This window comes from Thalassophryne amazonica, chromosome 1 (assembly GCF_902500255.1).
Source record: "Thalassophryne amazonica chromosome 1, fThaAma1.1, whole genome shotgun sequence".
NCBI classification, from domain to species: Eukaryota; Metazoa; Chordata; class Actinopteri; order Batrachoidiformes; family Batrachoididae; genus Thalassophryne; species Thalassophryne amazonica.
Window position 1 is genome coordinate 16,564,128 of NC_047103.1, and position 24,192 is coordinate 16,588,319.

Genomic DNA, 24,192 nt, shown 5'->3' on the forward strand with positions numbered 1-24,192 from the left:
TAAGGTAACAGGTTTTCACTCAGTTTTCTAGTAAACTAATTCTGTCAAATAATCCAGAGGCAGTAAACAAATTTTGTCCCCTCATCAGTCCGTCAATTAATGAGTTTGGCAATGCTGTGTAATCTCAGACTGCGTGAACTCTTGAACTCAAAACGCAAAATGGATTAAATCTCGGAGCAAATCACTGCATTGCAAAGGAATGCACTGCTGAGGACCAGAGAATATTCTTCATAAATTTGGACTCTCGATGGTCAGGGGTGCAGTAAATAGAATTCTGTATCTCTCCGCCAAACATCAACATGGCAGCCTTATTGGCTCCTGAAGGCCAAGTTCCCTGCTCTTCCCCCAGAAGGATCTACAGCCTTGGTGAAGGAATTTGGTCACCCCCTTCTCATCTTCTCATCTACCCCCCCCCAAGCCTACTGTTGACTAGCAACATCAGACTTCACACACACACATGGACAGAAACTGTCAGACTTTACACACACACGGACAGAAATTGACAGAAATGTAACTCATCTGCACACGATGCATGTCTCCCTCCCTCCATCCCTATTACCCCCCCCCCCCCCCCCGTGTCTCTCCACTTCCCCCCCCTGGCTTCCTCTTTGCCACCTCGAAGGCAGCACAGTTTTTACTGCTGCAGCCTTCAACCCCCAAGCTGGGCGGCGCAGGCCCCTACTGCTGGGGCCTTCACCCACTTTGCCTCAATTTGGAAGACGGACTACTTCAACTTCAGTGCACATAAATAATGTCAAATGTCAAATAATGTGTTGTCTTTAATTTTGATGTGTGCCATTATTACAATAAACAAGTAATAATTGTGGATTAATTGCTGCATCTTGTCTGAGGTAATTGGAGTGTAAACGTAATTGCCCTTTTTTGGGATCAATAAAGTTGTCTGAAGTCTGAATTCAGGGTAAGAGCACAAATTGTTATATGGCTGGGGGGGCCTGGCTGCCGGTTTGTTTCTGTCTTTTGGTTTTCCTCCCAGGTGGCTTGCGTTTGGGACTGAGTGGCTGTGTTGCTGAGGCTGTCAGGACCTCACCCTGATCACCTGCGACTCGTCAGGACTCACAGCTGTGGTGCATCTGGATGGATTGGAACATGTTGGCATTTAAGACTGGAGTATACAGTGTGTATTTGCCAGAGACTTGACCTTGTGACCAGACGGGTGAGATCGTCGTCTCGGGAGCCATCTCATCAGCAGCGGATGCTGAGAACGTCCAGGTTTGATGCACAGTCTGTGAAAGAGGAGGGGGTGAGGTCTCACGCTCGTCAGCACACTTCCTGAGGTACGTTAGATTTTGTGACTAACAGTTATACAGTCAGTAAATGTGGTGTCCCTCACACCTTATTATATTGAGCTGTTTGTTAGTCATGTATCAGCTTCCACTGCAGTGGAGTTTTGTGAACTGGATGTTCCATGCCTGCAGGTTGGGAAGCTGATCAGTAATCAAGCCAGGAAGTGTTTGCTGTTTGTACACCTTTAAGTGTTCTGTGTGTAGAGTGTGGACTCACATAATGGTTCCTTCTTTCACAGACTCGGTTGTTGCGGCCACCTGGGGGGTGTCGGCGGGGTCCTTGGGTCCGAAACAGCTTCTGGCTCCGGACCGTTAGCGCTGCTGGGAGCGCACCACGCCAGGCCGCACCTTTTTGTTATTATGTTATCACTGTTATGTATTAAATTCAGTTAGCCTTTGTACTGTGCTCTGCTTATTTCATACTGGGTCCTTCAAACGCTGGTCGGTTCTCCGAGCTGCGTCCGACACATAACACAAATGTTAATTTTGTTTTATTATCTTTTTAATATTTTTGATGTGATACTGTATTCTTCACCATGCTAGCTAGCTAGCTAGCTGCTGTGTCTTTCTTTGTACATTGATGGCTATGCTAGCTCATGGTGATTATCAAAGCTATGACACAGCACTAGGGTTGCCAACCGTCCCTTGAAAAACGGAATCGTCCCTTATTTGGAAATAAAAGTGTGCGTTCCGTATTGACCTGAAACGGGATGCAGTTTATCCCGTATTTCTGTGAGAATCAAAAAGTCTGTAAAATGTCAATGGAATTGACTGGCGCTTTATATGGAAACCTACAGTAAATATGATCCCAGCCTCTCTCCTGCTCTTCACCAATGAGCTGACAGACACGAGTTGACAATACAGAATCACTCTTATCTCATTGGTTGAGGGACATCTGCTCGCGAGAAGATATCGACGTCATGAGCCGACGACGGTCGTCGGACGACCATAACAAAGTAGCATGGCTGATACCGACACAGACACCGACACTGCAGACACGCCTACGAACAGCAATGTCTGTAATGTCGTTACTCCTCCTCGAAAAAAACAAAACAAAAAAGAAAGCAAAAATACATGGGCAAATGGGAAAAAGGAAAATGGCTGGGTGGAAAAGTTGCACGACAACAGCTATAAGTATTGTAAGTATTGTTTACTTTTTCAGACTTTCACTGTTACATTGTTTTGGATGATATTTTTTTGTTAATTTATACACTTTTAAGTTAAGCAATAACACGACAGAGAAAGATTTATAAAGAAATTTTTTTATACTTTGAAGCAGGACAGGATGCTCATATTGAAATTGTGAGTGAAAATTTATTTTGCACTAAAAATAAATTGCTAAATAATAATTTGTTTTCAATCAATCAATCAATTTTTTATATAGCGCCAAATCACAACAAACAGTTGCCCCAAGGCGCTTTATATTGTAAGGCAAGGCCATACAATAATTATGTAAAACCCCAACGGTCAAAACGACCCCCTGTGAGCAAGCACTTGGCTACAGTGGGAAGGAATGTTCTGCATGTTCATATCATAACAAATGCATGTGTGCATCTACTTAAATTCAGGGTCAAGTCAATAGTCAAATGGTTAAACCCTTTTAACCCTGACTGAGGGTCAAAAGTCATAAATTCTGAATGGCTTTATATCTACTTGTAATAAAATGTTAGTAAAAATCATATATATGTTGTTGTCATTAAAAGACTAGCAGTAATATTACAGTGGAAAAAGCAGCAAGATAAATGAGCACAATGGCAAGGCATACTTCAGATTTATATTTTAATACATAAGGATTTTTTTATCCAGACATGTATGGGTTCGTTAGACCTTTTAATGAGCATGAATACAACTTACAAGCGTCATTTATAAAAATCCATCGAGAATTATGATGACAGGAAAAACAAAATCACAGTAAATTAACAGAATGGAATATTTTCCACAAATTTCCACACTTTACATAAAACATTTTTTTCTACCCAGACATGTATGGGTTCATTAGAAAGAGCAATTAAAGGGCTTTAAAACAAGCCCACTTTTATTAAAATCTGTTAACAAATAGCGACAATAAAGCGAGAAAAGCAGCACAGTTTGTCGTAATTTCCCCACATTTCTGCATTTTACATAAAAGTTTTTTTTTTCACCCACACATGCATAGTTGCATTGGAAAGAGCTTTCAAAGGGCTTTGAAACAAGCCTACATTTATTAAAATCCATTAAGAAATAGTGATGCTAGTGCAAAAAAAAGCAGTCAGTTTATTATTGATGATCTGCACATTTCCACCCTTAGTAATGGCGCCTTCCTGTCCTGAGTGACGCTAATAGATAGAGGCGCGCATGTCCATTCCAGTCTATATTTCCATGGGCTGGTCAGCCCTGCCAGTGAGGTGTCCCTTATTTATTTTTCAGAGAGTTGGCAACCCTACACAGCACCCAGATTATGCTGCCCTACCAAAGTCATCTTTTCTAAAATTGAGTGTTTTAATTTGAACAAATGAAAATAATTTTGTAAGAAAGTTGTAAAATTCAACATAACCACAAGTAACTGCTCATTTATTGTCTGACTTTTGGCTGCACTAGACACCTAATGTGGCTCAAAAATGAGTCTGTTGAGGTTAATGTGTGAACACATCTGTATTATGTTAATAATCTCAGGGTTGGAAAGTAATTTTATTAGTTTAACTTGCAGTTTGAATGTTCTGTATGAAACAAGAAATGCATGTATTAATAGTTGTAATTACTTGTACCTCAAATCAACTGAGGATGAGAATCAGAATTTTGTCTTTTATCCACATCAGATCTTTGTGATGTCATAAGGTGAAAATACAAAATAATGAGCAAAAGGAATTGGAAGAAACATGCACAATCAGATAAGGACTTTTATTTCATGCACTATTACTTGAAACTGGTACCATTTTTATACAAAATATCAATGTCATCCAGCAATTTGAGGTGGAGCGATAAATGGGAGTTAGCAGCTGGCGGTGGTTATGATTACAAGGCTGGTTCATTTGGCTATTTCCATCATTTCCATATGAGGCCTTGTTGTTGAGCTTGTCAGCTGCACCTACTCTTGTTTTTTTCTCTGAGTCAGAGTGGGTGTCATCCTGGCACAGGGATGCCACCCTCCATAAGGTCTCCCCATCTGCCACCAACGTCCTCTCCTTTTCTGGCAGCAGCGCCTTCTTTCATTTGGCCCTTTTTTTTTGTTCCCGTGTGCATCGCATCACCAGAGGAACAGCTGCATCACATCAAACAGTTTTAATCTTGTTGGCATTTTAAGACGATTACTTGAACAGTTATGACCGACTGCATTGAGGTGATCCTGCATGAAAAATAAATACAAGTTGAATGTTCTTTTTGTGCAGGTTATGCAAAAATAAAACAAAACACTTTGCAGCTTGACACAGATGTTGCACACTGACAAAAAATACTTTACTACACCAACACTGGATTCAGGTCTTCTCAAACCTTGTACTTCATCTTTCCAATTTTGCTGATGACACAAATATGCTGAAAGTAAAAAAAAAAAAAAAAGGATTAAAAAATTTTTTTTGTTTGTTTGTTTTTTTTTCCCCTTTTTCTTGTTTATTTTTTCACATGCAGCAGTGGCCTTGGAAATGACAGTAACTGACTAAAACTCACTTCAGGCTACACAGACAATGTAAAAATGATCAAGGTGGTTTCATTGAAAAACAAGTGCAATTAAACTCAATTTCAAAATAAGATTTGTTTCAAAGCAAAAACTCACACTTAAGTTGACACAATGAAAGTTTAATTTCACTGAAAGGATTCACAAACCTGAGTTTGCATGATAATACCTCATGAAATTCAGTTAAAAGTTCATAATTCATTATGTTAAAAGTAAATTAAAGAAACAAGCTACAATGACTTATTGACCATATCTTTTTTTATAGTGTAAATTCAAAATCATATTGAGAAAGAAGGAAGAGGAATGTATTGATCTACTGGGAATTTTCATGCACAACCATCCCTAGGGTTTACAGACGGTGGCTTGAATAAGAGAAGATATCAAGCTGCAGTTGTGTGGACAAAAATATGTTGTTGAAGTCAGAGGTCAGCGGGGAATGGACAGACTGGTTGTTGAGCGACTGCGTGATGCCATCACGTCAATATGGACCAACATCTCTGAGAAATGTTTCCAACACCTTGTTGAATCAATGCCACAAAGAATTGAGGCAGGTTTGAAGGCAAAAGGGGGTCCAACCCGATGTCACTGGTGACACAGAGTCAGTGTATTCACTCAATATATTTTGCAGGGTACACACCTTTTCCAGTATTAGAAACAATAAAAGCAGTAAGATGAATAACGCAAAGTGCAATAGCGCTTGAAGAGACGGCACAATCCTTTGCTTCAATGGCATTACAAGTCTTATTATTCTATGTCTGTAGACTCATCAGCCTGTGATAGACTGGCGTCCTATCCAGGGTGTACCCCAGCTCATGCCTTATGTCAGCTGAGATAGGCTCCTGCCACCTGTGACCCTTAGTTGGAGTAAACGGGTATAGAAAATGGATGGATAGAAGTGCCCCCACGAGTGTGGCATTGCAAAAGCAAGACACGTGGCAAGCGCGTGTCCCCCCCGCACACACACACACGTGGTGTGCAGGGGGACAGCACACTTACATGACATGGTGATATGTATTTACAGACATGATCATACGGGGGGCTGGACAGCCACATCTGAGCGCACACAGCCATGTGCACTCAGCTGATTGCTGCAGCGACTGCACACAGCACACGTCGGCAGGCTGCTGCATGTGAAACGGACCATCAGATCACGCAGCAGGCGATCTGAATGTCACGCATGTCTGGCAGAACACGCGCACCACAGGACTATAATATGACAAGCCAACACCCCCACAAATACTCCACTTTCAGTCATGTATCACCAAAAATACGCTGTAACAAACACCATTTTGTCAGTTATTATGGCACGTTTTTCCTCTCTTTAAAAAAAAAATTATCTCCTTGTTGATTTTATCCATTTTACGCTCCTGTTATAAGATAGTGTTTGTAGCGCAGTGGTAACGTTTCCGTCTAGTAATTGGAGCTTTTGTAAATTGCAGGTTCGAATCCTGTGAGTGGCATTTATTTTTTATTTAACCAGGATTATTTAACTGCAGGGTTCTGTATTGCGTCCCCTTTTATTTGTTATTTATATCAACCCAGTGATATACACTAATTATACAGCTGTTTTTTATTTTATTTTTCTCCACATCAGCAACGCACCACATTCCAGCTGCTCGCACTGTGTTCGTGCACGCACACGATGGGTCGTGGTTCCCCATTTCGTGGTTGGTTTGTGGATTTTCTTCTGGTTTCTGCATCTTTCGTGTTATGTGTTAAGTGGCCCTTAATGTGGAGGTGTTGCTCCTTGAGACACTGTACACTTCAGCTCCAAATTTTGCTTACAGCTGGAAAATTTCAGCATGCGCATTCATAGAAATGAGAGACGGTGCTGATATTTAACATGAAACCCGGCAATACGCAACTTTTACTGGTAAGATCTTGACAGAGCGCAGGTTTCTCATTGAGCCCGTCTCTGAATGAAAGTCTCATCAACACCTGAGGTGAAACCACCCACACAGATAGAAGTGATTGCAGTTGTTTTGCCGGGATGTAAGATCGGGGAGGATACCCGCGGGGTGAGTTTAGGTTTCTGTATTTACTCTCCCCCTTCTGTCTCTTTCATCTTTTTTCTCTGATCTTTTCAAAAGGTCACGCACTGTCCAGCGATGAAGGTAGACTCACTCACATTCAGGTCTCGGAAATACTCATTGTAGTCCAAGGCATAGCCAACCACGAAATGGTTTGGGATTTCAAATCCAACATCTGTCGGGATTAAGAAGATGCATGTGAACTCAAATATACGAAATGATGTGACTTTAAAACAAACTTTTCTGTTTCAGAGAAATAATACCAGTATGTAAAACGAATATAGACTGATTTATTCAGTGTGATATGTGTGTGTCATCTGTGTAAAAATTGCAAGTTGTTTCAAGGAAAATCATCTGAGACACAAGATAAAATGTTAAAAATTACCCGAGCTCTCACTTAAATCAAAATTTGTTACATAACTACAGAGTGACCCCCAAAAAGGCGATTAGATTTTTTTTTTTTTTTTTAAATAATGAAACAGATTAAAGTGCTTGTAAAGCCATTAGAATGGCTGAGCTGCTGGCATATATTCAGACAAGAAAGAGTTCCATAGAGACACATAAAAAAATGTTCTAAAATGTTTAAATAAATATATGAACAAATCACTTTTAGGGAACAACACAAACCAGAAACTACTTTATTTCCTTCTCCTTCTCAATAATATTCCGTCAGTACTTTGGGTATTTTAGGGCTGACCGTGCCAGGGTTGCCAACTTTGGGACGCCGAAAATTTTTGGTAACCCTAATTGAAAAGAAAAAAGTCCTCATTTACTAATAAAAATAATAATAATAATAATAATAATAATAATAATAATAACAGAAGAAAAACTCTGCTTGCTTCTCCTCTCCATATCCATCCTTCTTCCTTTTTCTGAAATATTTCAGCAAGGTCATCTTCAGGCGTGTGAGAGGCAAATGCTTAAAATGGCTGGTGGTCAAGATGGTCCTGGTTGGGGGGTCTGGGGAGCTCTCCAGAAACTGAAGGGTTTTAGCCATGGTAATGCTCCCCAAAACCATTTTCTGCAGTGACTTTGCAAGGAGAGACAGAGACACAACTGTTTATCCAATTCTTTGTATTAATTAATGTATTAATTAATTAATGTATTAGTATTTTCCTGTATTGTGTTACCTTAAAGTATTAGTTTTAGGGCCAATCCTGCCATTTTATTTTTATTTTATTTGTTTCCAATATCTTACAAAACTGAAAATTGTTTCATGTCTCAATTTTGTTTAATCAACGCCTATCAAACTTTGGAATGTCTTTTTACAGTATCAAAGTTGCTCCCGTCATCCACGCTCAAGCTCTGCTCTTTGATCAAAACTCTCTATGCCGTCTGATTGCCCACCCCCCCAAACAAAATACAGATGGCTGTCGAACATCCTGCACAGATATATAAATTAAAGCTAAAATGCAGCTGTTGGCTCAGGTATTGGTGAGATGATGTATAGCTCTATCCTCAGTACTTAATGTTTTACCACAACCTTTAATTACGAAGTCAATATTCAACAGAATTTTGAGTGTTTCAGTGTATGTCGCAGCTGACATTCTCTCATAATGTGAGTAATACTGCTCATTTGAGTCTCTTTAAGTAACCACTTATTTGACAAAAAGTTGGTCCAGTCGTATCCAAAGATCCTACAAAGAAACCGAGCACTAAACACATTAAGTTGTTGTCTTAGGTGACTGGTTAGCATCCAAATCTCACAAATATACAGTAAGACAGAAAGCACAATGGCACTTAATAAGGGCACAACTAATGGATCATGGGCTTTATGTGGTCCCGGGCAGCCAGTTTGGGACCACGGGTTTATAACCTCTCCCAAAGGATCACTGGATGTTGTGTGGATACTTACAGTCCGTCAGACCTCGAACCATGTGAGTGACCCTTTTCACCAGAAGACTGAAATAAAAATTCCACAATGACAGTTTATCTCTCAAACATGTCGAATGACGATTTCATTTCAAAAATACAACCTACAGTACTGATGTAAATAGTAATAAATCAGTCCATTTCAAGGGCGCAGTTTAGAACTAAAAATTGGGGGGACAAAGTTTGAGGCACGCAGGGCTGAAGCACATAGGCCGGGGGACTGGGGGCCGCTTTAGGCCCCCAGAAGCCAACAGTTTCTAGATAAGTTCAGATGCATTCTGAGCATCCAGAACAGTAATTTGAATGTTTTGAGAAGACCATAAAGTGGACACCATTTGACTTATGCAATTTGAAACTGTGGATATAAGTACTTTATTCTGAGAATAGCCAGCATTGATTTTATTAACATCCTGGTGTAAATAATGTATCACCACATGTGTAGAACTCAAAAAGAATGATAGGTTGAGTTTTCATTAAAAAAACAACAACTGCAATGTGGTAAAATGTATTCAGAAATATGAAAGAACAGGCTCTTAATAATTATTAACTATCGCATACTGTATTTTTTTTTCTCAAGATTTGTTTTTGCATAAGTTTGAAAAAACAACAGATCATAAGTTTAGGATAAATTACTTATCATGAATTTAATTTTCAAAGTGGCACTAATGACAACACTCATACTGAACATAATTTTGACTGATTTTGGAGATCAAGCAATAATTGCAGATGGGCTTTCTGAGGTCCCAGATAACTTTTCTGATTTCCTTTTCTAACTTTCAGAATTTAGTAAATTATCATATGGTCCATTGATACTTATGTGTAGACACTAGTCCCTAGAGGCAACTATTTTTGGTTTCAAATCTGGGCAAATGCAGTCCCAGAAAATTCCGAATGTGACAAACAAGAAACAGGTGTAAACAAGTCAATGCTGCTAAAAATACAAACTTGCAGAAACAAAGATACTATTCTGACATGGTTTTGCACATAAGACTGACATGGTTTGCACATAAGACTGGCATAGCATGTTTCAAGTACACACATATATGTCAGAAGGTGTGTGTGTGTGGGGGGGCATACCATATTCTGTCCCCCCTGGTTGAAAAGGTGGGGGGGGGACATGTCCCCCATATCCCCCACCAACTTGCGCCCATGGATTTTTATTCTATGAAACCTCATGAAATACTGTCTTTTTTCCCCCTTTTCTTCATTTTCAAATTAAAAGGCACCATTATGTGTTTTTGAAAGGAAAAAATATCTAACAATAAACATGATTTGGAATTTTCTCTTCCATGTCAACACAGTTATTGTTACACGTAAAGAAGGAAATAAACTTTCAGCACAAACCATGTGCAAAGGAAGATGTTCATCTCATTGCTTTGACAGTGGAATGCATCAGAACAGGACACGGACATGAGATAGTGACCACGCGTGAGTGATATCATCTTTTTTTTTTCAGAGAACTGAAAAAACTGTCTCACCCTGCGACCTTGACCATCTTGGGTTTAAAGGTCTCCACATGTTTCAGAAGAGCCTGCATGGTCTTTCCTGTGTCAACTATCGCCTAAAGGAGGGAAGAGCAAAGGAAAGGGGAGATGAAGAGGGAAGGATGTGAAGACGTGTGAGTGCAGAAAGCTTTCAAAGAAAAGAAAAAACACCTTCGATAAATGCATGACCATAATGGAAAGAGAGGAAACGAGGCAACTTCCTGCAACATCTCCAAGCTCAGAACTTTGCATACATCATAAATAAAATGAACTTTTACATCAGGACAAAGGTTTGATTCTTTGAGAAGCCTCTCAGGTCAATATGAAGCATCTTTTGTGTCGCTCAGTGTGAAGTGTTTGGTACATTGTGCTAAATTTGTACTTGGAGCTGTTTTGTCAGTTTATTGGTATGCGAAAATTAATAAATCCACTTTTACCAAATGTGGTGAGTGTTTGGGTCGGACCTGGACTGGAATACTTTAAATTATGAAGTGGATTCAGGAAAGGGGAGGAGCTACGAGAGTCACTAATGAATACTGTATATACAGTATGAATACTTGCAAAGCTTGCAATTAATTGCATTTTTTAAATTGCTAGACAGCCATAGTACATGGAGGGAGCTCGTGAGGTAGTTCAGGCAGGTGACTCAAGCTGCTTCACTTCACACACACACTTGTCATGTGTCATAGTCCACATAATGTATGACACACTCCGCACCTTCTGCTAAACACTCCCTTCAAATATAACATGCAGATTTCCCAGCTGTCCCCTCTGCCTGTGAACGCCACCACTGCTGAAATCAACGTTGCCTCCTTCTGCCAGTCCCGCCTCCATCCCAACATCCACCAGTGGTCTCTGACTGGAGGAACGACAGTGTGTATGTAATTATCAGTTCCCAGTTTCACAAGTAACAATCTGCTGGATGAGGATGGAGGCCGAGACACCAAACTCAACTCTATGTGCTGCTGTTCCAATAAATAAATATTGGTAAATAGTATTTACATTGCGCTTTCATAGTCACAGCCCTTTACAGTGATGCCTCACATTCACCCATTCTCTCTCTCACTCACTCACACACACACACACACACACACACACACACACACACACACACACACACACACACACACACACACACACACACACACTGATGTCAGATATTCACAAGTGTAAGTTGTCTCTTGGCCAGTGTTGTGTCCCAAGGTTCTTGAAATGGAGCAATATCTCCACCTGGTGGACATTTACCATTAATGCAGTTACATTACTTTGGCATAAGCATGGACTTTGATGAATGCTCCTCTAATCATCGTTACATTTATGAAATATTTTTACACTATGAATAAAAAATTGTGTTATTCTCTCTCTCTCTCTCTCTCTCTCTCTCTCTGTTTGTCTCTCTATCATTTCTGAGTAAAATGTTAAACTGTACTTCATCTTAGAATTGACCACGCTGTTTTTCCCCAGTTGAATCTGGTTATTGCACATGGCACTGTGTATAACTTAAAAACAAAGTTGCACTAATTTGACTGTAAATGCAATGTTTCCATAGTTACAACACACCAGTGGCGGCACCAATGGGGGGCTTGGGGGAGCTTAAGCCCCCCACTCAATAATGAGCCAAGCCCCCCTTGGCCCCCCCAATAATTCTGCCAATAATGTGAATAGCGACTGACATATTTGTGGATCTCAACTGCAGTTTTGCACTTGGGCTAGATTGTATACAAACTTTATAGTGAATCACTTTTTTGTATATTGTTTACAACTAAGTTTCTCAGGCTATATCTTTTACTTACTTTTATCGAATGGTTATGACCTCTGTGTTAAATTGGTAATAAATCTTTGCTATAGACAATTTGTGTAAGGTTGATTCCATGCATTGTCTTGAGCACCATTTCAATGAATTCAGTTTGTATATGTGCAAGTTTACTGAACTTGCAATCATTCTAAGTGATGTGTGTGTGCATTGATACCACATTTTAGAGGAGCACGGGTGACTAAAACATATACCTTGGTATTTATAAAGCAATTTACTATATATTGTTCATTTCGACAACATTTTGTGGAGCCCCTCCAACTTTTACCCCAGCTCCCCCTCAGCCCACCCAACGAAAATTTCCTGGTGCCGCCACTGCAACACACTAAAGTAAACATTTTCTTTCAGACTTAAAGGGGTCATATTATACAACTATACGTTGTTATGCTATGGATTTAACTACACCAGCAAAATTGGATGGAGGTTCCGATTTTATTCCTGTTTGTCTGTCTTCCAGTTATCAGTCAGAAACAAAATGCCAAAAAGCAATGATAAATTGTGCACAGCAGAGATAACCAGAGGAGGTGATGGTCTAGTGGTTAAGGTGTTGGGCTTGAGACCCATCCTGACCCATCCCAGCCTGACTGGAAAATCACTAAGGGCCCTTGGGCAAGGTCTTTAATCCCCTAGTTGCTCCCGGTGTGTAGTGAGCGCCTTGTATGGCAGCACCCTGACACTGGGGTGAATGTGAGGCATTATTGTAAAGCGCTTTGAGCGTCTGATGCAGATAGAAAAGCGCTATATAAATGCAGTCCATTTAACCAATGTTCTGTGAAAATTATCTGAAAAAAAATAAAAATAAATCAGAAACCGAAAAAGTAAAAAAACAAACAAACAAACAAAAAAAAAACCCTGACAACACCACAAAAACACTTTGATTCAAGTGCATGAACTAAATACATACTCCTAACATTTGATCACATCTAATTTAGTTTATGAAAAGCCACTTCACACAGGACTTTGACCTTGAAAATTTTTTCCAAGGTAAAATTTTGTGGAATTGGAAACTAGTGTTGGCAGAGGTTTGTACTCTACGAGGGTGGTGCTCTAGTTTAATTTGGGTAAATAGTCCTGAAGAAGTTGAAGTATAATCTCAAAGAGAGTTTTTATTTGCTCTTTACAAGCACAATAAAGACCAATGTGCGACTAAAAAGAGCTCAAACAAAACACGACGACTCACATATGGTGGTGATTTAATGCAAACACTCGAGTTTCATTTGTTTTTCATCACACAACAACAAGGCTCGTGTAAATAAAGAAATACAGCAGGTTTATTACTCACCTCAACGATGAGAACACTCTTGGTTTCATGAAAGAGAAAACAGAAATAAAGTTCATTACTTCTGAATCCTCGGCATCACAACAATGTTAAAAGTCAAATAAAGGCCAGTTCGTCAGGGACAGTTTCTATAGCAACGACGCTTCTTAACAACAAACACAGACAAGCTCTTTTCTTCTTTTCACTAATGAACATCTGTGTCCACAGCGAGCAGCGGCTCTTTGTGCAGAGTATCTATGGTGTGTGCATGGTGAAGGCAGAGAATGCAGGCAGACAGCCAGTGTTTCTGAGCGCGCACCTGAACACTCAGGGGACCCGCCACCAGGACCAAAACAAAATGCTGCTTTCTTTAATGCTGGGTGATAGCTCTGGTTCACAGTGCTCCATATGAAGAATGCATAAATCTGTAGGGCAGACCGGGACAGCTGGTCCCTCAGTCAGGGATAACTCTGGGTCATGTGAACACTTCTGCCACCTGCTATCCCTTCAAGACCTGTACACCTCCAGTGCCCCGAGGCAAGCAAGCAAGATAGTGGCTGATCCCTCTCACCCAGGACCAGTGTTGCCACATTTATTTTGAAACAGTAATCAAATTACTGATTACTCCTTGAAAAAGTAACTTAGTTACCTTGCTGATTACTCAATTTTAAAAGCAACAAAGTTAGATTACTAGTTATTTTATTAGTTACTTTCAGCAGCTGCCACCTCAACATGAAAATGATAATCTGTTTTTCTAATACTCACTTTCTTGACTTCAATGACCATAAATACTTGTTTTATAAAAAATAAAATAAATTAAACGCATCTTGACCTCATATTTAACTGTTGACACCACTGTAACAGTAAAACATACAATTTCTAACCTACATTGTTCTATTAAATTCTTTCAAACATTTAAATTCTCTCTAAACATTTTAGCTGTTGACATTATTATTATAAGTAGTAGTAGCAGTAGTAGTAAAAAAAGGCTTCAAAAGTGGATCTTTAATCTAGGGGTGTTGTGGGGCGGGGGGGGGGGTGTCCCTGCCCTGCTCCACGCACCCCTTTCCATTTGGATTCGCCCCTGCTTTGGCATCTGAACATGAAGAATGGATAACATTTATTTATGCAGAAAACACGACCAGATTGACAGGTAAGAAAGTTTTATCAGTGTTTTTTACATTATGTTGTCCTCAGAAAGAGAGTTTAGGTGCATTTTGGTGGAAAAATTGGCAAAACGTTGTTAAAACATCGCAGATCAGTTGTTTTTAGCAAGAACACACAGGACGGCTCAGCTCAAAGTTTTAAATAAAGGGGAAAAAAGGTGCTAAAATGTCTTTGTAAAGCTCAGTGCAGGTGTGCTGTCGTCACCGCACTTTGAGAGACTACGACTTTTTTTTTTCAACTCGGAGCTGCTGCAGAAAACTGCAGAGGAAAAGCTTGAAACTTGCTGAAAGTGGGCAGTTCGGTCGAACCCCACCACCCCCCTGCCCACGGGCCAAGTTTAATGCTGTGATCAATGAAAAAATAATAGTAACGGGCAGTAACTTGGAAAGTAACGTTAATCTGATTACTGATTTGGAAAGATTAACGCGTTAGATTACTTGTTACTAAAAAAAGCGGTCGGATTGTTACTAAATCGCGTGTTCCCGGCATCACTGCCCACAACACAAACTTTTTGTTTCCCTCCCCTCTGGCAGATGCCTGAGGCCTATCAGGACTAAAACCTCAAGACACAAAAACAGCTTCTTTCCATCTGCAGCTAGACTTATAAATAATGCCAGAGACCCCATTTACCCTGCCCCCCCCACTCCCATAAAGTACAGACTGATCATCCCTGTACTGTTCATCTGCATGCCTGCACAGCCCCATTCCACCATTCCACTATATCTATTTGACAGTAAACTTAGCTTTGCTCATTTGTCTATTTGGCTCCTTTACTTCTTACAGAAGTTTTTTTTTCCATTTTCTTTTTATTGTTGTTTACGCACCTATTATTTCTTACAGAAGTATTTTCTTTATGCACCAATGACACCAGATCAAATCCCTTGCCAATAAATTTGATTCTGATTGTGATTCTGACTTCTACAAACACCTACCGCCCTGCTACTCTGATTCATCTATAACAGTTAGAGAACATTATCTAACGGCTGAATAGATTCTTGTCATTTGATTGGTGGTTTGTATGTCACGTGATATTGATCATTCATCCCATTTGCCATTGTGCTCCATTTAGCATGCAATTTTGGTTCCATTTAGAGTGCAAATTTGGCTCCATGTGATCTGTACCATTGCATGCTGCAGCCACAGTGCACGCACACTAATGGCTACAGCGATTAGCAGCTAATTGACACTGCTCATTCTTTTACTAACACAAAAGCAAAAGCAAATCCACTACGCCGTAAGCCATCTGGGACATCTCCAGGTGAAGTGGAATTGCTGTCGGATGAGGACCTCAACAAATTTCTGTTGCAAATATTCGCTGAACTGAGAAAAGCAGACGTCAGTGTACATGAAGAAGTCGACATTAGCTTTGGACTACATCATCAAGATTGTTTTTGAACTATCTGACTGTTTTTGCAAGTTGACCGAGAACAATTTTGGATGGGATTGGACTGCTATTTAAAATTCATGTTGGAGTGTTTGGAACTATTTAACGTCAAAGGACCAGCGATGCACACCAAAATGTAAGTCCCTTTTTTCTTGTTTATGAATGAATAAAATATGACATTTTTAGGTGTCATATAAAACAAATAATGAATGTTTTTCATTCGTTCAATGGAAAGAATATTTCATTTGGTAAAAGAGGAAATGTTTCATTCAACGAGGCAAAGCCGACATGGCAACACAAAGGCAACAGCTGATGATCAATCACTAAAACAAACTACAGTGAATAAGAAAAAACATAATTTTTGACCATAAGAGGCACATCAGCCTTATAAAGAAGTGATGAAATATTTAACTTAATATTATTTGGTTCAGGTAACCTTGATGTTTAGAATATTAGTTTTTTTTCCCCAGAGATGCTGTGATTAAATGCTAAATGCATGTATTTAGTTAATGAAGCCATATGAATTGAAGTAACAAAAATCCATCAACTCAATTTTACAAAATTAAAATAATTTGAACAGTTGGAATTAATTTAATAAAGTAAACTTAATTGCTTTAACCCAATTTCTAGACAGAGCCTCCTTCTGTACCATATTGTCCACATGGTGGTGTAAATATTGTGTCTGTAATTAGGATGGGTTACATGCAGAGGACAAGTTTCGTTGTATGACAATAAAGGCTTCATTCTATTCTAAAGCAACTGGTTTCCTCACATTGTTTAAGCTAAACAAATTTTTCACGTTTTATGGTGTATTAGCTGTCAGCTCCAGTGGGTTACAGCTAAAATTGTAAATCTCCAAAATATTTATGGACTGAGCAGTACGTTCTTATACCCACCTTTCCGTGCAGGAAAGACAGATCTGAGCTTCCTATAATGTGAAGGTCCTCTGTTGATTGATCATTCTGGGGAGGAGAAGATGGACATCATTGATACTTTGAAAATATGTGAAAGTAAATTTTTTTTTTTTTTTTTTTACTGTGTGGCTGTTGGACTTCTGTTGACACCTCCTCCTTCCTCATCATGCACTGGATCTACTTCATCCAGCCGTCTGAATAGAAACTTATTTACAAAAGGGCTGAATCCACATTATTAGTGTCAACACAAATCAAGACTCATCCACACCCGAAGAACAGCAACTTTGTGTTAAAATAAGACTGATACATGATTTACTTGAATAAGAGGAGTGACATGAAAATCCCCCCCCCCCCCCCCACCACACACACAAAGATGAACAAAAATGTGACAAGTAGAAAAGAAGTACTGATCTAAGCATCATGGGTCATATGAGTGACCACAGTTACATGTTCCAACCCATACTAGGTAAAAAAAAAAAGTTGGTGGGGATAAAACATTTCTCACCTCAATATTTAATAAAAACAAAATCTCTATTGCAAGACACAACTCACCACAAAATATGTTAAACAAACAAACAAACCAACCAACAAAATAACCAGTACCCACTTGTGTTATTGTGGACACAAACAGAGGATGACAATCACAGAAGGTCATGTCAACATCATATTTTTTTCCTGGTGGAAAAGTACTGAGAGAGTACCCACAAATGCTTTGTCCTAGTGGTTTCTGCATTTTCAGTCAGGGGAAGCCTGCATGCGGAATTTGTTTCTATGACAACGTTAAACAGCTAAGGAATGTACGGTGGTAAAAAGTACTCACCTTCAGCAAGTCCCAAGTGTCTGTCCAGTCTCCTATTATAGATGGGGTTTTTATTGTCTCTATTGTGGATTTTGAGTAAAAAATCAGCACAAATAAACCTCTCCTCCTGTTTTCACAAAAAGACGCTGCAATAACTTTACAGTGTTTTTCCAAAAAATTCAGGGATTTTCAACTTAAAAGTCCTTGGAGTGGCCAGACAAACAACAAAGATGTCTGGTCTGAAAAAAAAAGAGTGCTCTGACAGCACAATACCCCCTGCACCCCCCCCCCCCCCAACCCCCACAAATGCTGCTTTGGTACAAATGCTTGCTACATTCTGATAACATTTTAAGAACTTGTAACAATTTTCATGAACTTCATTCTAAATTTGTGAGGAGTTGACTTTAGAATGCAGGCACCAACTCATGGAACTGACAGTGTCTAGGTTTGTTAATTAAGGGCCATAACTCTGTCAAAATGTGTCAGTCTTGTACAATATTATAATATGTGTATTACCAACCTATAACAAGGAATTGTACCAAGTTTCCGAAAATTCCTACAAAGAATGTGAGAGGAGTTGATTTCAGAATGCAGATACCCACTCATGAAACTGGCAGAGTCTAGATTTGTTAATCAAGGGCCATAACTCTGGAAAAATGGGCCCAACTCGAATGATGTGATAATATGCATATTACCAACCTACAACAAGGACTTGGATCAAGTTTCACAAAAGTCCTCCTAAAAGTGTGAGAGGGGATGATTTCAGAACGCTTATACCCTTTTTGGGACAGACGGACAGACTGAAATCACCATGACATAATTCCCCACTGGGCCTTCGTTAGCGGGGGATAAAAAAGATGCTGGTTGCAGCACTGTTTTTGTTTTTTCTTGAGGCACCTACGTGCGGCTACATACACTCATTTAAAGCAAATGTAAGAAGATGTCATGTGCAGGAAAAAAATGACTATGATCAATGGGCCTAAGCTCCGCCTTCATCTTTCAGAAAAGAAAAAAAAAAAATCTCTGTTGGATGTAACAACTCTGCATTCCTATACTGGGGTGAAAATATAATACTTTTTATGAAATCATTTGTCATTGCTGCATAATCTCAGTGTTGATTGATTCATTTATTCAATGAGGCAAAAACAGTCTGCAGTTCATCTGCCTGCTGGTCTTGTAGTTCCTTAAACTCCTGCTTGGTCTAAAATTAAAAATACTGAACTCATGTGACTTCACGCAGATAAATGTGAATCAGATCATTTGGGATGTGATCTGTGCCAGAACACACAGCAGAAAGTGTGTGTGTGGTGACGAGGCATCAACACCCGGCCTTATCACTGGGACTGCTTTATTATCCCCAAGGTTAATTCCTCAGTTTACACATTCCAGGTGCTAGACGGCACCAGGGGGCGGAGCCAATTATCACTGTGGTTATTTTAATAACGTGTTTTGCACAACATGCCAATTTGTCCTTGAAGTGACCTGCCTTCACTGGCCTTTCCTTACTAAACAAAAGCAACAGTGACACCTGGTGGCGGTGCCGAAAATGACTACACAACGTCAAGATACTGAAGGCAAAGTTACAGAAAAGCGGCATCAAAATAAATAAACCAACAAATTAATTGTGTCTGCATGTGTCAGTAAGGTGTGATGGTGTACGGTTATTGTTATTTTAAAATGACAAAAGAAAGTGACAAAAATGATAAAATGCACATTTGGTTATTAGTATACAATCTTAGATCAGAAATCAGGGTACCGACTGCAATTTAAGAATCACATCCTGGATACAAAGTTTACTTGTTGCAGGTTCCCGAGTCACGTTCACTGAATAGAATAACAAAAGAATGACTTTCCTTTTTCATCTTATTTTATTGTTTTTATTGTTTTAAAAACATCAATAGCTCAGCTAAATAATAATCATGTAAGAAACAATAAAAAGAACACTTGAAACAAATAAACATAATTTGATGTCACGGATAGGACAGGGAATGGGAAAACAGAACAAGAAGAAAGGAGTAAATGCATAAAAATAAGACAAGCAATCAATCAAATAAAGTCTGCAAGGAAGCCATCAACAAAACAAGCAAACACAAATAACACTGAAACAAGGTAGCACACATTAAACCAAACAAAGAGAGCCAATAATAAAAGCAAGAAAATAATCGAGCAAAAAATTAAAAGCAAGGAGGCAACAGAGACAATCAAGGAAACAAAACAGGCAACGAGGCAATCAATGGCAACAATAAAAGCAATTATGCACGCAATCACAGAAACAAAGCAAGAACACGTGATTAAAAAAAAGAGCAGGTAGACAGCAAGCAGCTAAACAAAGAAAGCAAAGAAAATAAGCAAGCAAGGAAAGGAAACAAGGTATCAAGACATGGAGACAATTAAGCAAAGAAAATAGCCAATGACTCAATCAACAGAGGCAAACAAATAAAAGAGTGCAATTAAACAAGAAAAGCAAGAATATGTGCAAACAAAGACAACAAACAGCTAAAATAAAAGAAAAAGGAAAATGAGCAAGTAATCAAAAGGAAGCAAGGTAGGAAGGAAGGAAATAAAGTAAGCAAGCAAATAAGCAACAATACATGCCATCAATGAATCTTAAGCATGGAAATCAAAGAAAGTAGACAACCAACTCATGAAAAGAAGCAAGGTAGGAACACAGTAAAATCACCAGTGTTAAATTAACACTGGCAGTGTTAATTTAACACTGTGATTTTACTGTGAAGGAATCAAAGTATAAAAACAAATATGCAATAATACATGAAATCACAGAAACTTCAGCAGGTATGCAAAGACAGAAAGTACCTACACACAGAAATCAAAGAAAGCAGTAAGCAAGTAATGAAAGGAAGCAAGGAAGGAAGGAAGGAAGGAAACAAGTGATAAAGCAAGAAGCATCCAATCAAAGAAAAGCAAGTAGGCAAAGACATCAAGCAAAGTATGAAAAGAAATAAGTAAGGAAGTATGTAATAATAAAAAAATCAAGTGAGCAAAGCAACAAGGCAAGGACACAAGGTAAGGACACAAAGTAAGTAAGCATCAGAGCACGCACTTAGAGCCACTGCAGGGGAGATGTAATACAGTAATGCAGAATATACGAGGTCTGTCAATAAAGTATAGGTCCTTTTTATTTTTTTCAAAAACTATATGGATTTCATTCATATGTTTTTACGTCAGACATGCTTGAACCCTCGTGCGCATGCGTGAGTTTTTCCACGCCTGTCGGTGACGTCATTCGCCTGTGAGCACTCCTTGTGGGAGGAGTCGTCCAGCCCCTCGTCGGAATTCCTTTGTCTGAGAAGTTGCTGAGAGACTGGCGCTTTGTTTGATCAAAATTTTTTCTAAACCTGTGAGACACATCGAAGTGGACACGGTTCGAAAAATTAAGCTGGTTTTCGGTGAAAATTTTAACGGCTGATGAAAGATTTTGAGGTGATACTGTCGCTTTAAGGACTTCCCACAGTGCGAGACGTCGCGCAGCGCTCTCAGGCGCCGTCGTCAGCCTGTTTCAAGCTGAAAACCTCCACATTTCAGGCTCTATTGATCCAGGACATCGTGAGAGAACAGAGAAGTTTCAGAAGAAGTCGGTTTCAGCATTTTATCCGGATATTCCACTGTTAAAGGAGATTTTTTCAATGAAAGACGTGCGGACGGGTCCGCGTGTCGGGACGCAGCCGGCGCGGTGCGGCGGCACAGGAAAAACACCTCCGTGTTGATAACCATTTGTAAAATCCAGGCGGCTTTTGATGGCTTTCAGTGGAGTGAGTATATGAGAAATTGTGTAACAGCTGGACATGTTCCAACTTGTCCTTAAGGCTTTCAACAGAGGTGTTTTCCTGTGGCGGAGCGTCGCGGCGGCTGCGAGCCGACGCTGCAATTCGTCCGCACGTCTTTCATTAAAAAAATCTCCTTTAACAGTGGAATATCTGGATAAAATGCTGAAACCGACTTCTTCTGAAACTTCTCTGTTCTCTCACGACGTCCTGGATCAATAGAGCCTGAAATGTGGAGGTTTTCAGTTTGAAACAGGCTGACGACGGCGCCTGAGAGTGCTGCGCGACGTCTCGCACTGTGGGAAGTCCTTAAAGCGACAGTATCACCTCAAAATCTCTCATCAGCCGTTAAAATTTTCACCGAAAACCAGCTTAATTTTTCGAACCGTGTCCACTTCGATGTGTCTCACAGGTTTAGAAACAATTTTGATCAAACAAAGCGCCAGTCTCTCAGCAACTTCTCAGACAAAGGAATTCCGACGAAGGGCTGGACGACTCCTCCCACAAGGAGTGCTCACAGGCGAATGACGTCACCGACAGGCATGGAAAAACTCACGCATGCGCACGAGGGTTCAAGCATGTCTGACGTAAAAACATATGAATGAAATCCATATAGTTTTTGAAAAAAATAAAAAGGACCTATACTTTATCGACAGACCTCGTATCTGATCTGCATCAACCTCTCTGCATGAAATGATTCTTGAAATGTTGCAGCACTTTGTGAACACACTATGCGGTCACGTACATACCAGGTAGCTCTTCAGGCGGATGAACTCCACCCGAGTCTCCAGGTACTTGTTGGAGTTGCGTCCAAGAACCTTGATGAATTCCAGCAGATCTGAGCAGAACTTGAAGCCACCCTTCAGGACACACAGCACCATTATATTTTGGTCGGAAAAGTCGTCCACGATGTAGTGGGCCAGGCGTTCCACTCTGCAGCAGCAAACACATCAAACCTGAAGTGACTCTTTCTTTGCAGACACACACGCGTGTGTGTATATGTGTATGTGTTGTCTACCTGTTCATGATCACACCATGTGGAATATAAACACTCTCTATGTCTTCGTGGTGATGCTCCGGGTAGGTGAACAGGTCCAGACTATATCCCAGCCAGTCATCTTTTATCTATGGTAGACAAAAAAAAAGTGTTTAAGCACAGAGGCCTATAGCACGGTGTCACAAAAGGTCAAATCAATACCACAAATTACAATTTGCAAAAGGAATTTGTAGATTTTGAAAACTCTTTATTTTGGAGAGTTGCATCACATCTTTTGGAATTCCTGACATCTCTTCCCGATTTGATGAAAGAGCTGTTGTCAGAACATTTGAATCTACCATGTTACACATTCAGAGTTCATGCAATATTGTTTGAACACCAAGATGCACTGTTCACATTTCACCTCTTTGCAGAAGTGGAAGCTTCCCTTCAGTGCCCAGAATTAAACTTTCCATGCCTGCAGAAATGCTCCTGAACGCATCATAAACCTCAGTCACACTTTATAATTAAGGTCCATTAGTTGATATTAGTTAAAGCAGTAATAAGCATTTGCTAAGAGTGAATTAAGGGTTAATTAATGTATTTAGTAATCATTAATTAATGTTGTTCATGTTAGTTAATGAGTATTAAGCAATAACGACTCATGCTACTGAATTAAGAGTTAAGTAATCACTTATTAACAATGTTTGGTATCTTTCTAAATGATTGAATAATGTATGAATGACTATTTTAGTTAATGTGATCACCTTTAATGAGTACTACAGACAATTAAGTCTTATTTTACTGCTAGTTAATGCAGTAATAAACATCAACGGACAGTGAATTAATTGTTAACTAACGTATGTAATAATAATTGATTTATGGTAGTCAGTGTGTTTATAAACTATTACATAATGTGTAAATGAATGCTTTATGAACATCCTTAATGGATGATTAGGACACAATAGGTCTTAATTAACTGTTATTTAACACAAAAGGCTATTAATGTACACATAGCACAAAATGTGACCCATATCTCAGTTTAACTATGATCATTCTAAAGGAAATCCATACTTCAAATGATTAACATAAATGTGCAATTTCCCAGGAGCAAAAACAGTTTTGTGTTTGTTTTCTTGGCATTGCAGTGATAATTTAGTGGTGAGGTGCCAGAAGGTGTCATAAATGCACAAATCTGCATTTTAAGGTACATTCCAAGAGCCCATTTCATATGTGTTGTTAATTCACTCACACACACACACACACACACACACACACACACACACACACACACACACACACACACACACACACACACACACACACACACACACACACACACACACACATATACAACAGACAGAAGTAACAATCGTAACTGTTGGTTAAAATCATAAAAATCACCCTTCTGAGCGTAATTTTGTTTGTTTTTTTTAACAAGCAAACAATTCATTACCTATTCCACCATACAAAAGTAAATAAAGAACAATGAAACATATCTTGCATTTAATGAGTGGCGTGAAGAAGCTCAGTTGATCCCTTTGCAGTGCATAAATAATATCATATAGTTGCTATGGAAACTGAAGGGTTCAGTCAAAGAATAACAGTTTTGGTGAGCTACTGAAAACATTATTTATTTATTTTAACTAGCAAATTGACAGGTGGGGTTGCGATAAAGAACTACTACAACCCCAAATCAGAAAAACATTGGGACAATACGGAAAATGCAAATAAAAAAACAAAACAAAAAACAGCAGTGA

At 39.4% G+C, this 24,192-nt stretch overlaps 1 protein-coding gene across 2 annotated transcripts in view; it reads right to left on the reverse strand.

Moving 5' to 3' along the window:
* Positions 1–4,313: 4,313 nt before the first annotated feature.
* Positions 4,314–24,192, reverse strand: part of LOC117506675 (hypoxanthine-guanine phosphoribosyltransferase-like) — a 33,085-nt gene continuing 13,206 nt past the window's right edge. The window contains exons 3-10 of one of the 2 annotated variants that reach the window (XM_034166222.1): positions 22,475–22,581; positions 22,206–22,389; positions 16,858–16,923; positions 13,435–13,452; positions 10,334–10,416; positions 8,839–8,885; positions 7,082–7,158; positions 4,315–4,814 (exon numbers count right to left, since the gene is read on the reverse strand). In XM_034166222.1, the coding sequence (XP_034022113.1) occupies positions 4,767–4,814; positions 7,082–7,158; positions 8,839–8,885; positions 10,334–10,416; positions 13,435–13,452; positions 16,858–16,923; positions 22,206–22,389; positions 22,475–22,581 (630 nt within the window). In that variant the 3' untranslated portion in view covers positions 4,315–4,766. Of the gene's footprint in view, positions 4,815–7,081; positions 7,159–8,838; positions 8,886–10,333; positions 10,417–13,434; positions 13,453–16,857; positions 16,924–22,205; positions 22,390–22,474; positions 22,582–24,192 lie in introns of both variants that reach the window. The other variant, XM_034166231.1, reaches the window with a different exon arrangement.